This window comes from Leucopleurus acutus (assembly GCF_964270905.1).
Source record: "Leucopleurus acutus genome assembly, chromosome: 19".
Taxonomy (NCBI): Eukaryota; Metazoa; Chordata; class Mammalia; order Artiodactyla; family Delphinidae; genus Leucopleurus; species Leucopleurus acutus.
This window is the reverse complement of record NC_139161.1, coordinates 43,229,134-43,247,139: the sequence shown is the minus strand read 5'-3', so window position 1 is coordinate 43,247,139 and position 18,006 is coordinate 43,229,134. Positions and strand designations below refer to the sequence as shown.

The 18,006-nt window shown below is 42.0% G+C and overlaps 1 protein-coding gene across 1 annotated transcript in view; it reads right to left on the bottom strand.

Moving 5' to 3' along the window:
* CRLF3 (cytokine receptor like factor 3) overlaps positions 1–10,648 on the bottom strand; it is a 36,651-nt gene extending 26,003 nt beyond the window's left edge. The window contains exon 1 of the mRNA XM_082860526.1: positions 10,503–10,648. Coding sequence (XP_082716652.1) covers positions 10,503–10,619 — 117 coding nt within the window. The 5' untranslated portion in view covers positions 10,620–10,648. The remainder of the gene's footprint in view (positions 1–10,502) is intronic.
* Positions 10,649–18,006: the final 7,358 nt, after the last annotated feature.

Genomic DNA, 18,006 nt, shown 5'->3' with positions numbered 1-18,006 from the left:
ATCACAGAAACAATTTGTTTCCTCTTTTGACATTAATGTAAGTTATGATGGTATATGTGCAGTAAGTGAAAGAATTTCTTAAATCATAAAGAAAAAGAGAAATCCTAATTTAAGTTTAATTGCTAACTAATCTCTGTAAAGTTACTAGAGAACTTCTAAACCCAAGACGAAGTTTAAAAAAAATCAGGGGGCGGGTATATTCAAAATCTCCTTGATCTGGTGCACCACCAACCGTGGGATCCTTGAGAATCAGGCCCTAACATACATAGCACCTAGCAAATAAATGTTCAATGAAATTAAGTTAATCGTGTATGTTTTTAAGACCTTTTAAAAAGAACCAGGAAAAGAATGCCTTATGATTTTGATATATCTCACCTGGAATATTGTTAGAAATGCAAAATCTCAGGCCCCACCCAGAATTACTGGATCAGAAGCTGCATTGGTAACAAGATCCCCAGGTGATTCATACCGGCCTTACAGATACCAGAGTAAATGAAGACAATGTGTTGGCACACCCTCACCACCGGGAGGAAATTCTGCAGTCGAGAGCGCTGTACCAGTGAGGTCCTATCTCCCTCTTCAGCGGACACCGCACACACAGGAAGTGCATTAGTTAGGTAAAGTCAATTTCCTCTTTAGGAAGAATTCAAAAGCTCCTTCAACTGCTGCAGAGCTCCACTACGTTTTGTTTTTGTTTCAGAACCTCAGAAAAAAAGGAAGTGTGTGAGCACAAAGCAGTGAGAGGGCCAGCGAAGGGAGAATCCATTTCCAAATCCACCTCCTGCAATTTCATTATAAATTTGACTCCTTTTTGTTCATAGATTCCCGACCACTGCTGTTCCAAACTTGACACTACCTTGGTGGCATCATTTTCTTCTCCCTGAAACAGTTCATAATTCAAAGCCACAGCCACCTTTAATTGAATCATGTAACTAATCAAGTTCATTCGCTTGGCTTTTAATAAAACTAATTTTAAAATGCAAACTTTGCTGCTGAGTGAATTTCTTCATATTTGAGGTGGTACCATGGTCCATTGAGTGTTATAGCTCACTCAATCTTCCCAACAACACTGAGAGGTAGGTCTGTATTGTCTACGTTGAAGAAAGTAAAGCTCAAGGAAGTCAAATAACTTCCCCACGGCTTCCCAGTGCCAGAAACAGTGCGACTCCAAGGACCATGGTCTGTCCACTACACCAAGCTGGTTAGTGCTTACAGACCCCATTTTAAAGCATTCCCATAAACCGGTAAATTATGTATTGGATGAAGACATTTCCTGCTGCAATATGTATTGCTTGTCCTTGCATAAAGAATCATGTGGTAGATTCCATATATGTGTCAGCATATGGTATCTGTCTTTCTCTTTCTGACTTACTTCACTCTGTATGACAGACTCTAGGACCATCCACCTCACTACAAATAACTCAATTTCATTTCTTTTCATGGCTAAGTAATATTCCATTGTATATATGTGCCACATCTTCTTTATCCATTCATCTGTCGATGGACATTTAGGTTGCTTCTATGTCCTGGCTATTGTACATAGTGCTGCAGTGAACACTGGGGTGCATGTCTTTCTGAATTACGAATTTTCTCAGGGTATATGCCCAGTAGTGGGACTGCTGGGTCATATGGTAGTTCTATTTTTATTTTTTTAAGGAACCTCCATACTGCTCTCCATAGTGGCTGTATCAATTTACATTCCCACCAACAGTACAAGGGAGGGAGATGCAAGAGGGAGGGAATATGGGGATATATGTATACATATAGCTGATATACTTTGTTATACAGCAGAAACTAACACAACATTGTAAAGCAATTATACTCCAATAAAGATGTTAAAAAAAAAATGTGGTAGACAACCACTCAGGGCAAAACAACTGTGATGGTTTGTAACAAAGTAAATTTAAGAAAAATACAAATGATATACAACTCAAGGTCTCAGAAGGGAAACTGTAATATACATTGTTTATGTTGATTAACAATATTCAGAACGAATTTTCTACTAAAACCTCTCCTGTAACAGACCATTAAATCTTATTTACAAAGTTTCCACTGCAGTTGACTCTAATTCCAAAGCAACTGTATTTTTAAAGTTTTAACATGAGGATAAGTTCTCAAAATGCCAAAAAGTCATCAAGATTATACATCAATACTAAGCCATGCAAAAGCCTAGAAAATATATACTTCACAGCCCTCCAAGACAACAGTGACTGATATTTTCTAGAGTTTAGCTACTATAATGTCATAAAACCTACCTAGAATCTGATTTAAGACACCTCTGGTCTTAAGTGGCAATATACAGTTGCTCTATCTATAACACAACATAACATGTGTGTGTTTCAGGAAATTAAGTAACTGGAATCTCCTCTACCTCCTCTGAAACATGCATTTTCATGACTTTATAGAAGAAAAGAATTTTTATCCTCCAAGGGTAATCTAAGAATTTATTTTCCCAATTGTTTTGCTTACAGGAAACTAACTAAAACTATTTTAAAATTAGAAACTGTTTTTACACACTATTAGCTAACAAGAACATAGGGATCAAAAATAAAAGACAAAGATAAAAAATAGTCAACTGAAATTGAAGAAGCTAACCAAAATGTTTCTTCTCAGTTCGTATGAAATGTACTGCATTAGCTATGTGTCTTCACACTGACACCAAGATATTAGTCATTAAAAATACAATGGCAATAATAATACAACAGCAGCTCCCACCTACTGAACACCTACTGTGTACCAGGAACTTATACCCATGGTCTCATTTAAATTCTACCACAACCCGATGAAAAGCTAGTCAAGTGGCAAGAAATCTGAACTGTCTGCTTCGTGTATGGACTCATATGTGCTGCTACATTTCCTTCTTGTCTCTTACAGTTAGGCTTTCTGTTTTTTTTAAAAATATTCATTTATTTATTTGGCTGCACTGGGTCTTAGTTGCGGTATGCAGGATCTAGTTCCCTGACCAGGGATCAAACCCGGGCCCCTGCACTGGCAGCGTGGAGTCTTAACCACTGGACTACCAAGGAAGTCCCTACAGTTATGTTTTTTTAAAACATGCTTATTAAAACTTTCAAAAAGAAAATCTTGATTATATTACTTGGTAGTCTGTTACATTAATGGCCCCAATGAACCAGGAACCATGCCTTGTGGTACTCATGTCCTCATGCAGACCTCTCCCCTGGACAGGAGGCTGGGCTGGTGGCCAGCAATGCAGTCACATGTGCATCGTTACAGAGTGGAACTGAGCTGTGCCAGCTCCAGGCCTCAGCCTTAAGACTACCTGGCAACTTCTACTTCTGCACTGCAAGAATTCCTGAGCCACTGTGTAAGAAGCACGGCTATCGGGGCTTCCCTGGTGGCGCCGTGGTTAAGAATCTGCCTGCCAATGCAGGGGACATGGGTTCAAGCCCTGGTCCAGGAAGATCCCACATGCCGTGGAGCAACAAAGCCCGTGCACCACAAGTACTGAGCCTGTGCTCTAGAGCCCGCGAGCCACAACTCCTGAAGCCCGTGTGCCTAGAGCCCATGCTCCACAACGAGAGAAGCCACCGCAACGAGAAGCCCGCGCACCGCAATGAAGAGTAGCTCCCACTCAACACAACTAGAGAAAGCCCGCGTGCAGCAACAAAGACCCAATGCAGCCAAAAATAAATTAATTAATCTAAAAAAAAAAAAAGAAGAAGCATGGCTATCTTTCTTGAGAGAACAAGTGGAAGGGGGAGAAGAGTGAGAGGGGTGGGAGGAAGAGTGTGGGAGGGAGAGAGCTTGGCATCCAGGCTCAGCCATGCCAGCATTCCAACTAAGTCCTGCTACTACTTAAGGCTCCACACAGGTAAGTAAATGTTCTATCTTGAACATTCCAGCCTCAGCTGCCATCTGACTGCAATTACATGAGAGCTGCCAGCAAACTCAGAACTGCCCAACTGAGCCCTGGTTAATCCCCCGAACACTAAGCAAATTGTTGCCTTTTAAGCCATTATGCTTTGGCATAGTTTATTATGTAGTGACAAATAACCGAATCATGATAAAACAAATGTTTAATTCTTGCTTATCTGCATTAGTGAATAGAGTGCCTATAATCAAGACTACGAACAATCTAAAAAGAATGTCTGCAAAATCACACCCACAACATTCATAAAGGCATTCATTCTATATTTATTGAGGTCTAGTGCCAGGAACTGGGGTTATAAAGATGAATAAGGCATGATCCTGACCTCAAAAAACTATCATTCTAGTAAAGGAGACAGTTGCATGCACATGTAACTATAGTAAAAAGTATTAAATCCTTATGTAAGTGAGACAGCCACAAACCCATCAGAGCTCAAAAAGGTCATTCTGCTGGGAAAGAGAGGAGGAGACATTTAAAGAATAAGTTACCAGTTGGAGAAGTAGGGGAGGTCACCTTGAATAATAATAATATTTGGTGGCATTATTTCTATGGCTAGTATTTATTAAGCAGTTCATATGTCCCAGGCATCGTGCTAAACGTTTTGCATACATTTCTCATTTTAATTCCCACACTGGCCAAGTAAAGTAGGTACTATCCTTATCTACATTGTACAGATAGGGAAGTGAGGCGTCAGGAAAGTTAAGTTTCTCAAGGTCTCACACCTAATGGGGCAAATGCAAAAAAAGTAAAATAACTGCAAATATAAATGATTCATGGATACCCCTCAAAAATAAAAGCCTGTCCCAGGAATTCCCTGGTGGTCCAGTGGTTAGGACTCGGTGCTTTCACTGCCAGGGCCCAGGGGCCCAGGTTCGATCCCTGGTTGGGGCACGAAGATCCCACAAGTCATGCAGTGTGGCCAAAAAAATTTTAAAATAAAAATTTAAAAAAGTCTGCCCTACATTTGTTTGGCTTTAGATCACAAATTAGCCATATTATTTACCAGGTTTCTAGTAATAAGAACAGTTCTTCTCTATCAAATTTAAATTTACATTACACTGTATATTGAAAAAAAATTCTACACAGAGAGAAACTGGGTTCCTCTGTGACACTCACACACTTTTTAAGGTTAACATTATAGATTCTGAATGCTTGTTTAAATTCTCATTTATATGCTACATTTCAAGTGAGGTTTGGACTCAACAAGCAGCTTTCAGAGTGTCGTGTTTAAAGACAATTTGTGAAAAGACTTAAAAAAGGATGACTGAAAAGCCAATGTAAATATGTGGTTTTTGCACACAAATATATGTGCAGCTTTTTTTTTCCCTTGGTAGTTGATTATTTAGTGTTGCTTCTAGAGCTTTGCTTCCAGTATTTTGGCATATTTGAGTCAATACATTTTCAGCCTACCACCAACAAATGCTCCGTAAGTACCTATGTAATAGACTATTCACCTCTGCATTAAAAATTAGACTGTACGTGGGAAATTTTTCATAATGCTTATGATATAATGCTAACCAAAAGAAAACAACAAATATAAAGTTGCATATACAGTAGTCTTTCAATTTGGCAAAATAATATGTCTAGAAGGATACACCAAAATGCTAACAGTGGTTGTCTGTAAGGAGTAGAATTATGGGTGATTTTCAGATTATTTCATCTGTTCTTGGTTTTCCCCAGCTCCAGATTTAACCTTTTCTTAGGACACTATAATAGGGGCATTTTAAGTACTACTGCAGTAACAGATTATTTTCAAACAGATTTTTTGGACTGTTTTGAAAACGGGTAACAGAAGGGGAAGTGGGAGATAAAAGAAGCAATAACAGCTTTCTTTTCTTTGCTGAGCTACTAAGACTTCCTGCCCTGGTTTTCTGAAATAACTTTTTTCCCCCCACTGAGTTCTCTATCTGTTCCAGACTTTAACTAGTATGCTACGTGTTTTCAAATCCCGTGAGAATAATGATCTATGGAGAACCTGGTATTGTACATTAGGAATATCAAAGTTCCTAATAAGATCTTCAAAAAATTATTTGAAATCAACTATTAAAAAATTGAAAACAAAATATTATGAGAGGGCTTCCCTGGTGACGCAGTGGTTGAGAATCCACCTGCCAAGGCAGGGGACACAGGTTCGAGCCCTGGTCTGAGAAGATCCCACATGCTGCGGAGCAACTAAGCCCATGCGCCACAACTACCGAGCCTGCACTCTAGAGCCTGCGAGCCACAACTACTGAGGCCTGCGTGCCTAGAGCCCATGCTCCACAATAAGAGAACCACTGCAATGAGAAGCCCGGGCACCGCAATGAAGGGTAGCCCCCGCTCGCTCCAACTAGAAAAAGCCCCGGTGCAGCAACGAAGACTCAATGCAGCCAAAAATAAAAATAAATAAAATAAATAAATTTAAAAAAAATACTATGAGAGACAAATTGTCACAATACAGATGTTAAGACACGCTAGGGCAAGTGCTGGCTTGAGATCGTCAATTATTCACTTGTCTGTCACTGCATAATTATCTAAACCCATGCTATTTCAAACAGCGTTTCAATCTTGAGGATAAACCACAGCAGTTTACAACAACACACCTACGGATCAGGATTAACTACAGAAATCGGTAGAGAGCTGAAGAGTTAATGGTATCCTCTAAGGCACTGTGCCTCTATTTTTAATGTGCATACACAACACACCTGATGATGATTCACCAGGTCTGGGGGGGGCCTGATTCCTGCATTCTTCACAAGCTCTCAGGTCAGGATGACCCTGCTGCGGTCATGGACCACACTTGTAGTAGCAACGATCAAAGGAACACCACTGCCCAGAGCTGGGCAGGGTCCTTGCCAGTGTCTTAATTAGGCACCAGGATCTGGCCCTTTACTCTGAAAGAGCAGAGACTTGCTCTTGTCAACGCCCCTACAGACACTGAATCACACTAATTAAAGGCACATGAAGGCCAACAGTTCATTTTAGAGTAAATTATAACTGTACACAGACTAGAATATTGGTATTTCTCACTGTTGGCACCTCCAGTACCTCAAACTAATCCTCCTTTGATAATGTACAAACATGGAGTTTCTGGACCTGCAAGGCTTAAAGACTAGGTCCTGGACAGTGGCAATGTCATCAAACTAGTGTCACTCTTTGAGGCATATCTGACTGGCCAGCTGACACACTACGTGACATCCTGATCAGCTATCTCTACTTACAACAAGCAGGAAAGTCAACCTGTAGAAGTCAACAAGGGATGAACAACACAATGGAACTGAAATCTAAAAATGAATACACAAGAATTTAGATTTCTCCTATTTGTTTTGTTTTTAGGTTTTAGAGTCTGATGACTAGCCACCAAAGGAAAGAGTAAATCTGTGAGAGCAATGCTGTTTCCGTACCCACAGTATTTCTAGGACCTAGAAGTACCTCTGACCCACAGAACGCACCCAGTGCATATTTATTGAGTAAATGAACAAATGAGTATTTAAGGAGGGTTGAAGTTAATTTCTTTGGTATTTACATCTTAATACGAAGGATTCCAGAGAGCTATACAGAACTATTCCTAATGATTTCAACATCAGTTACTCCAGGCTGACTGTAAAGATTATCTGATTTCCTGAAGACAACGAACATCTCTCTAGCCTTTAACGTATTCAAACAGTAAGAGTTACAGACTACCCTTCATTCCTACACAGAACTTCCTTTTCTCTGAAGACAGAGGGTAGGGCTTAAACTTAACCACAAGAAGAGAAACTGCTACATGCTGCCAGTTGTTTTTCACACTAAAAGATTGACAGTAAAAAAACTCTTGTTCCTTCTAAATTTTCATAGCCATGATTTCCTAACAGGAGGCAAATTTCATGAGAGATGTTTAAAGGGTAAGAAACAAAAGCAAAGATAAAAAGTATGCCAAGAGTTCTTGAAAAGGTTAAACGAAGAGTTACCACACGACCCAGCAATTCCTAAGTACTAAAAGAACTGAAAACATGTCTACACGAAAACTTGTACATGAATGTTCACACCAAGATTATTCATAAGAGCCCAAAAGTGAAAATAACCCAAATATCTATCAGTTGATGAATGGATAAATAAAATGTGGTATATCCACACAACAAATATTATGCAGCCACAAAAAGGACTAAAGTACAGCTACATGCTACCTCATGGATGAACCTTGAAAACATTATGCCTAAGTCAAAGAAGCCAGCCACAAGGGGCCACAGACAGTTGGTTCCATTTATATGACATGTCCAAAACTGGCAAATCCAAATAGAGACAGAGAGTAGTTTAGTGGTTATCAGGGGCTGGAAGAGTGACAGCTAACAGGTACGGGATTTCTTTTTGGGGTGATGAAAATGTTCTGGAATTAGTGGTGACGGCTGCACAACTTTGCAAATACACTAAAACTGCTGAATTGTACATTTTAAGGTATGAATTTATGGTATGTAAATTACATATCAATTTTTTTTAAAATCCTATGCCAAAAGGAAAAATCGGCAAGTAAAAAATATACACAAAGGGAGCATCTTTCCTCTCTACTCTCTCATCCTTCCCTGATACAAAATCTTTGACTGAAAAGCCATATATTTTATGTAGTTATTCTGAAAATGACTGGAACCCTAAAAATATCCTAACCACTAAACAAAAGCAGCTGCTTATTTTGATAACATTTTTGTAACACTGACCTTCCTTAAAATGCAAGCTGACAGAGGACTTATTCTACAAACCCAAACGTGTACAACCCACTGGAATTAGCTTTGAGGAAGAATTAAAGCTTTTAGAACTAGAAGCTGTTGTAACTGGCACCGGCACAAAACACACTTCAGTTCAGAACAGTATGACATTACTCAGTCTAGTCCAAAGGCAATGTCATTAAGAACCTAAGCTAATGGATGTTCTCTTAGTGTCTTCTGTTTCAAGCACAAGACAATGGTCCTCAAAAACAAAACAAAACCCCATACCAAACTCCACTAAGTTATAGGAAAGTATGTTCTGTCTTTAAATTTTTGGACATAGAATTTAAAAGAATGTAGGTTTGGAAACAATACTAAACCATTCAGGATGAGATCATACTAAATTGTTTTAATGTGTTCAATATCACACGAGAAAGTAATAAACACTTCTCCCAGGTGCTAAGCTCATTCATTTAGTATCACCTGTTTCTTAATCCTTGATGCAGTTAAACAATAGTCTCATTCATATATGACATCTTAATTGGCTGCAACATTAATCATATAATAAGAGATACTTTAATCTCTTTTTAAATATGCCCTAGATTTAGAACCTCTATTTCAAAACAGCAGAAGGAATAACGCAGGTGTTTTCAAGTGGAAATCAAAATGAATATATTGGAAGGCCTTAAAAAGCATTCGTCAAATCAGGGTCACCATATCTAGATCTTGCTCCCAGATTTGCTACTAAACTACAAAAGATGCCTGGCCTACATTTAAAATCTACAAGGATTTTTAAATGTATAAAACCTAAAGCATGTTGAGTATCCTTAATGATGAGAATATCCAAGGGCACTATTCTACCAGTTGTAATTTTCAGATTCTGTGCAGCATGGGAGTTACTAGGATGACAATATATATTAATAACAAAAGTGATGTTGAAAAATCCCACTCACTCAAATGATTCCACTCAAACGGAATCCCACTGACTCAAAAAGCACTTATTAAGCACCTGAATTAATAGTAGCTTGAGGATTATCTGTCCTGCACATTGGCAGTGGGTTATATCTTTTTCTGTATATGTTCCAGGGTGTAGAGAAACCATGTGGTGTTCCTTTATCTTTGATAACCAGGTCCCCATGGAGCAGATAACTGCCATCACTTAAAAGTATATTTAGCTTCTCCTTTCAACACTTCTCTCTTTAAATCTGTTTTTCCATTTCCCTACGCTTTTGTATCCCATCCCCCAGAGGCTTCATTTTCCTTCTTTTGCCCTTCCAACATAGCTTCACCTTAAAATCCAAACTCTCTAGAATGGGATCCCGCTACATGATTTTTTAATGCGTTCAAGATCATATGAGATACTAAGTACTACTTTGACATCACTTCCATTCATTTAGTGTTAACGTTACTACTCCTCCACTCCTCTGTCTCTCCTTAGTACATCCCTTCCACGGTCCATTCCGCCTCCACTTTGAGCTCTCCCCAAGTCACTGCTACACCTTTTCCTCACGCTCTCTAAAATCGCTCTCCATCCACAAGGTAGGTTTTCCAAAGAATCTCCACCTCCCCCAACTCTCTCAATCTTCACTACCCTCTGTGACGCCCTCGGTTTTTGCTCTGGTCTCTCACTCCCCCCAACCTCGGACCCCATCGCATCCCCGACACCGCCCCACACAGCTTAGGGTACGCCCCTCACACTCTCCCTCGATCCCCCAAATTTGCCCCTTCCTCTTAAGACCCCCGTCCCCCTCCCCCACCCCCCCACCCCCCCGCAGAACCCACCTCCCCATTCCCAGACCCTGCCAGGTCTCCCGAACCTTCAGAGACGCTTCCCTCCTCCCTTCAGAGTTTCCGGACACTCCCGCCCCTCGCAGCCCTCCGTACCCTCGCCCATCGCCTGGCACCCCGCGCCCTCCCCGGGGCCCACAGCGCCCCTGCGGGCGCGGCCCTCCGACCTGCCTCCGCGCCTCCCGCAGCCCCTGCAGCCTCTGGCCTAGCTCCCGCCGGTAGCTCTGCGCCGCCTCCACGCTCTCGCGGGCCTCCTGCAGCAGCAGCTCGGGCTCCAGCTCCATCGTCCCCTCGTCCGGCCGCGCGGCCGGCGGCTGCGGGCGCGGCTCCCGACTGTCCCGGGCGCCGCCGAGCGGCCCCGAGCGGCCACGCGCAGGCGGAAGCACCGCCCCGCCCCGCCCCACGGCGGCCTTGATTGACAGCAGCGCTCAACGTGCGTCCGGGGCCCGGAGCCTCTCGCGCTGCAGGCCCAGCTGGTCTCAGCTCAGCTCCCAAGCAGCACCTGCCAGTGATGCTTCCTCGGGGCACGCATGGAGCTAGGGAAAGATTAATGACTACACCTCACGAAGTGCTTCCCGCACCTTATCTTATTTTGGCCTCACTACGAGGCCTCCTTGCACCTCTATCCCACAGAGGAGAAAACTGTGGGACAGAGAGGAGAATCAACTTTCTCAAGCCGTCGGGATTTCAAGCCGTTGGGATTTCAACCCGGATGGGTCTTGAATCATTGTCCTACCTGCCTAGTAAACGAGCATCCCTGCAGTGGCTAGTGTTTTAGGAGGTTACTGTGAATCAGGCACCACGCTCACAGGAATCAAAGGCCCCATCACCCAGAAGCTCGTAGTCTAATGAGGGAGCCAAGACAGAGGCCTAAGCGTGGGCCAGTGGTAGGTACCTCAATCCTGGCAGAGCTGCAAGGCGGATGTTATCAAACTTTCCTGTGTGGGCCAGGTAATTGAAAATGTGGAGTTCGGTGGGCCATAAGGCCTCTGTTGCAATATAGTGAATAAATGGGCGTGACCGTGTGCTAATAAAACTTATGGACACAAATTTGAATGTCACATAATTGTCACATGTCACAAAACATTCTTTGCATCTTTTTCTGTTTTGTTTTTGGTACGCGGGCCTCTCAGTGTTGTGGCCTTTCCCGTCGCGGAGCACAGGGTCCAGACGCGCAGGCTCAGCGACCATGGCTCACGGGACCACCCGCTCCGCGGCATGAGGGATTTTCCTGGACCGGGACACGAACCCATGTCCCCTGCATCGGCAGGCGGACTCTCAACCACTGCGCCACCAGGGAAGCCCTCTTTGCATCTTTTTTCAACCACTTAAAAAGGTGAAAACCATTCTTCGTTCAGGGGCCATACAAAAACAGGTGGTGAGTCAGATGTGGCCTCGGCCATAGTTTTTTGTTTTTTGTTTTTTTAAAGTTTTTACTGGAGTATAGTTGATTTACAATGTTGTGTTAGTTTCAGGTGTACAGCAAAGTGAATCAGTTATACATATACCTATATCCACTCTTTTTTAGATTCTTTTCCATATAGGCCATTACAGTGTATTGAGTAGAGTTCCCTGTGCTATCCAGTAGGTCCTTACTAGTTATCTGTTTTATATATCCTAGTGTGTATATGTCAATCCCAATCTCCCAGTATATCCCTCCCCGCTTCTCCCCTCTGGCCATAGTTTGCTGACCCGTGGCCGAGAATAGTAGAGTTGCCTCCCCAGGAAACAAAAACAGAACAGTGAATGTCTCAAGGTTACACAATTAATCTGTGCTAGAGGCTAGATTGCAGTTTTCCTGGGCCAGACTAAAGCTCTTTCTACCACATTGTTTGGTGCTAAGTAAATGACACTTGAAATTAGAGAAGTTTAGAAAATGAAGGCTCTTCTGGAGAAAATGGGAGATTATCTTTATCCTGAAGTAGCAAGCCACTCAGTAGATTCTCAACAAATACCTGTGGAATGAATCAAGGCATTAACTAAACAAAAAGGAGTAAGTAAAGGCACCCCAGGTAAGATAAAACTAAGGAAAGGGTATAAGGACTTGCAGACAGGAATATAAATGGATTGTGTAAGGAAGGAGGAGCAGACCACTTTGCCTGGAGAGGAAGGACGGAATAATATATTGGGAGATGAAGTTAAGAGAAAAGTAAGGGCCCCGGAGTTCAGGTTAAGAAGCTTTGACTTTAATGAATAGACATTAAAGATTTTTGCATGTGCAGTGACATTTGCAAAACAATGTTTTAGGAAGATAAATGATAGAGAAGTGGGACTTCGGTTTGTCTTAAGGTAAGGCAGGGGTTGGCATACTGTAAATTCTCAATAAATATTTGTTCAGTGAAATGAATATGCATGAGATAACTAGAGGGGAGTAAATAGGCAGAACTAAATGGCATTAGTCTAGTTATGATATGATGGAGACTTGAATTAGGATGTTGGCTTTTACAGAGTTTTGTGGGGTTTTGTTTGTTTGTTTGTTTTTAATTTATTTATTTTTGGCTGTGTTGAGTCTTCGTTGCTGCGTGCAGGCTTTCTCTAGTTGCGGCAAGTGGGGACTACTCTTCGTTGCGGCGCACGGGCTTCTCATTGCGGTGGCTTCTCTTGTTGCGGAGCACGGGCTGTAGGCACCCGGGCTTCAGTAGTTGCAGCACGTGGGCTCAGTAGTTGTGGCTTGCGGGCTCTAGAGTGCAGGCTCAGTAGTTGTGGCGCACGGGCTTAGTTGCTCCGCGACATGTGGGATCTTCCCAGACCAGGGCTCGCACTCGTGTCCCCTGCGTTGGAAGGCGGATTCTTAACCACTGTGCCACCAGGGAAGCCCTTGTATGGAGTTTTGACAGTGAAAGCAGGGGGAAAGATAGGCAAATGGTTCAAGGGAACAGGAGAGTTTGGACACACATTGAGTCAGTAAAAAACAGGATTTATTAATTGTTCTTGAACATGATATGTTCTGTGTGCTCTCTAAAGCTAATTGAACAGAATTGGCTCCCACTCCAGAAAGCTTTACTAAGTGAAATTTAAAAAAAAAAAATTAAAAGGAAAACTTCCATAAAGACAAGCTACCAATCTTAGTCTCATTCAACTTTATTTCCTTGACCTACTAACTGATGGGAGGCAGGAAATGTGTATCTAATATATCCACACTACCCACAAAAATAACACGAAGAAAACTGAAGAAAAGCTGTAAAACTGTGCCCGCTGGCACGAAATATTTTTATTTTTTATTTTTTTTAACTTTAGAGCACAAGTTTCTGAAGAATAAATGCCCTGGTCAATAACAGAGAGGAAGATTGATCTAGAGGTGGTGATGACAGAAGCCAGCAGGCCATCAGACAGGGCTTTACAGAGTTTTTAACCTCCGTGTCACCACATTAGTCTAGCACTGACTTGAATTTCAAGAGTACCCAGAGGTGAGCAGATTCAGAGGCACAGACTCCTCATGCTACAAGAAACAAAGGACTTGGGCTTCCCTGGTGGCGCAGTGGTTGAGAGTCCGCCTGCCGATGCAGGGGACACGGGTTTGTGCCCCAGTCCGGGAAGATCCCACATGCCACGGAGCGGCTGGGCCCGTGAGCCATGGCCTCTGAGCCTGCGCGTCCGGAGCCTGTGCTCCGCAACGGGAGAGGCCACAACAGTGAGAGGCCCGTGTACCGCAAAAAAAAAAAGAAACAAAGGACTTGCTAATTGATTTATTTACGATAAGAATATAATTGCCAGGCATCCCTGGTGGTACAGTGGTTGGAAATCCGCCTGCTAATGCAGGGGACACAGGTTCGAGCCCTGGTCCAGGAAGATCCCACATGCCGCGGAGCAACTAAGCCCGTGCGCCACAACTACCGAGCCTGCACTCTAGAGCGCTTGAGCCACAACTACTGAGCCCACATGCCACAACTACTGAAGCCTGTGCACCTAGAGCCCATGCTCCACAGCAAGAGAAGCCACCGTAATGAGAAGCCTGCGCACCACAACGAGGAGTAGTCCCCACTCGCCACAACTAAAGAAAGACTGAACGCAGCAACAAAGACCCAACGGAGCCAAAAATTAATTAATTAATTAATTAATTTTTTTAAAAAGCACTGAAGTTTAAGTTAGGAGACTTGGCTAAACATTGTAACTTTGGAAACATGTGTGAGCTACATTTCTCTAAATCGACAATAATGTAAATGTCTTCCTCACAGGACTCATGCAAAGGCTGAATAGTATGGCCAGGTAAAAGCACACATTTATTTACAAAATATCTAAAGAGTACAAGGTATGTGTCTGGCTCTGTGCTTAGGTGCTGGGAATCAAATCAGGAATGAGACCTAGGACTTGCCTTCATAGTCCAGTAGGGGGATCACTCACACATAAGCAGGAATTTATATTCTAATATATTGAGTGCAATGAGTAGAAGCACAGAGACAGCCACCTAATCCAGCCTAAAGTAAAGTGGAAGGAAGAAGGTATCAGGAAAAGTTTCTTGAACAAGGTAAACCATAAACTGAGTCTTAAGGCTTTTCTTGGCTTGGCCACAGGTGCTTCTCTCCTTTCCCTTCCAAAACCCCATCAAAATAACAATTAAGGGATTTAAAACTGGATTAGGAAAACAAATGGATTAGGGACAAATGGAACAGTAGAGAACACAAAAGAGCACTAGAGAGTTCCATAAATTTTTGGAAGATGGAAAGTGGAGTAGTAGTAATTGCCCAAGAAAACTGCCGGAAGTTACAACCTAAACTGCAGAGGATGAACCGTTCAGAATTGGGCTAACTCTCCCCAAAGACTCCTGAGAAATTCATGCTATATATCCTTTTAAAAATTTTAGTCACTTAAAAAAACTCACAACCCCTATTCTGACATTCCTTTCCTTATCCTACTTCCTGCGTTATTTTCTCCTCAGCATTTAGCCCTGTCTTACCATATACTTTACTTATGGATCATTTTTATTACATGTCTCTTCCAACCAGAATATAAATTCTAAAAGGATAGGCATTTTTGTCTGTTTTGTTCACAGCTGCTTTGTTCATAGCTGGCACTCATTTGTATTTATGGAATGGATGGAAGGTTGAATAACACAGCACATGAGAATGAGGTATGGAACTGAAAAGGGGAGACATCAGTTAATATTAGAGTTAGATATTTTAGGTCCATTGCCCTATTCCATGCATTTAGGTGATGCCTCCCTATTGCTTCCACAAAAGTGCATGAGATATAAATACCTCTGCCCCCAAACAGATTGGAGGAGAAACCAAGTAGTCCAGAGAAAAGACCTCCACCTATTAACATTAGGAAGTCCCCCAATGAAAATCTCCTGATCATCCTACAGTAGAACCCACTAGTGAGTCCCACCTATGCTAAAAACCTTCAATCAGCTTGAATCACTTTTTAAACAGCTTTATTGAATATAACTGATTTGCAATAAACTGCATATATTTAGAGTATATGATGTGATGAACTTTTTCATCAGTAGATACCTGTGGAACCATCACCATAACCAATATAATGAACATTTCCATCACTCCCCAAAGTTTCCATGTAACCTATTCCTTTGTAATCTATCCCTCCTTCAACCCCTGAACACAGGCAATGATGATCTGCTTTCTGTAATTAGAGATTAATTTGCATTTTTCTCAAATTTTAAATAAATGGAATCATGCAATATATACTCTTTTTTCATCCATGTTGTTTCATGTATTGATAGTTCATTTCTTTTTGTTGCTGAGTAGTATTTCATGGTATGGATATGTTTCTTAATGTACCTGTTGATAGGTTGTTCCAAGTTTTTTACTATTACAAATAAAACTGCTATCAACATTTGTGTACAAGGGTACAATTCTTTATAATATAACTATATTAGGAATGTGGGAGGAGAGAAAGTATGGAGGGTGGTGTTACAAGAGAATTAACCACCATAACAGGACTTTAATGAATACTGTTTAAAATTGTTAGATCAGGGCTTCCCTGGTGGTGCAGTGGTTGGTAGTCCGCCTGCCGATGCAGGGGACACGGGTTCGTGCCCCGGTCCTGGAGGATCCCACAGGCCGCGGAGCGGCTGGGCCCGTGAGCCATGGCCACTTGTTAGTCAAGAAATAGCTGTTTAGGGCTTCCCTGGTGGAGCAGTGGTTGAGAATCCGCCTGCCAATGCAGGGGACACGGGTTCAAGCCCTGGTCCGGGAAGATCCCACATGCCACGGAGCAACAAAGCCCGTGAACCACAACTACTGAGCCTGTGCTCTAGAGCCCAGGAGCCACAACTACTGAGCCTGCGTGCTGCAACTACTGAAGCCCACGTGCCTAGAGCTAGTGCTCCGCAATAAGAGAAGCCACCACAATGAGAAGCCCACGCACCGTAACTAAGAGTAGCCCCCGCTCGCCGCAATTAGAGAAAGCCGGTGCGCAGCAAGGAAGACCCAACACAGCCAAAAATAAATAACTAAAATAAATAAATTTATTTAAAAACATAGTTGTGTAAAGATATTGAAATATTTAAAGATAAGCAGATATTTATAGTGCTAGAAGACCAGGGGTCAAACCCGTGTCCCTTGCATTGGCAGGCGGATTCTCAACTACTGCACCACCAGGGAAGCCCTCAACACATTTTAAATGCTTAGCTTTTTAGAAGAATAAAAAGCGCTAGAGACATACCCTACAACCCAGCAATTCCACGTTTAGGTGTGTATCCTGGAAAAAGCACCATTTGTGTTCAAGGAGACAAGAATGTTTGCTGACTCATTGTCTGACTAACAGAAAATTGAAGACAATTTAAGTGATCATCACTAAGGAAATGGATAAATAAAATGTTGTGCATAATTGGGTGGAATGCTCAGGAATGAAAGGGAACGAATCAGATCGACCTGTATAGCTCTTGAAGACAATGATGAAAGAAACAAATTGCTGAGTGATATTTACATTGTTACCTTTTATGTAAAGAAAAACAAAACTAAAGATTTTTCTACGGATACGTATATGTATGTAAAAGTATTAAGAAAGGCTGCAACGCTATCCACCAAATAGATAATACTGGCTGCCATTGGGGCTAAGAGGAAGAGACCGAGTTAGGGGGTGAAAGTCAAACAGACTTTCAGTTTTTTCTGTAATTTTCTAATTGATTTCTCCTCCTCCACGCTCTTGCTCTTCCGTCTTCTCCTCCTCTTCGCCGTCATTCTCTTTGCGTAGCGTTCTTACACTACGTGAGTTATAAGTAAACGAAACCAAAACAAAAAAACAGTTTATATTTAGAAGTGCAGTCTCCCTTCCTGAAAAACCTTATCCGGGGTTAATAATTTTCAAGGAGAAAGTAATTACCACTAATTTCATTGGAGAAATTTGTACCCTTTATGTTGTCCAGGCAATAGCAAATACCATAAAGATAGACACAATTACGTCAACAGTTAACATCAGTTTGCATAACCCGACCGAACAAGGTGGCTTCCCGTTACTATTTGACAGGTGTATTTACATGACTTGTTTCAGCTCTTACATACCGTGTAGTTAAAACTAGCACTCAGACAAAATAAACACACTCTCTATATTGCAAGTGCAATGAAAAAAAAAAAAGTAAAGCTAAACATGTCTGTGAAAACAATGCAAATGATGTATGAGATTATCTTCACTACAAACTAGCAAACTACTGGTACCCAGCAACAACTCGAACACACGCCAGCCAGCTGAGGCGACGACCTTGGGCTCCTAGCT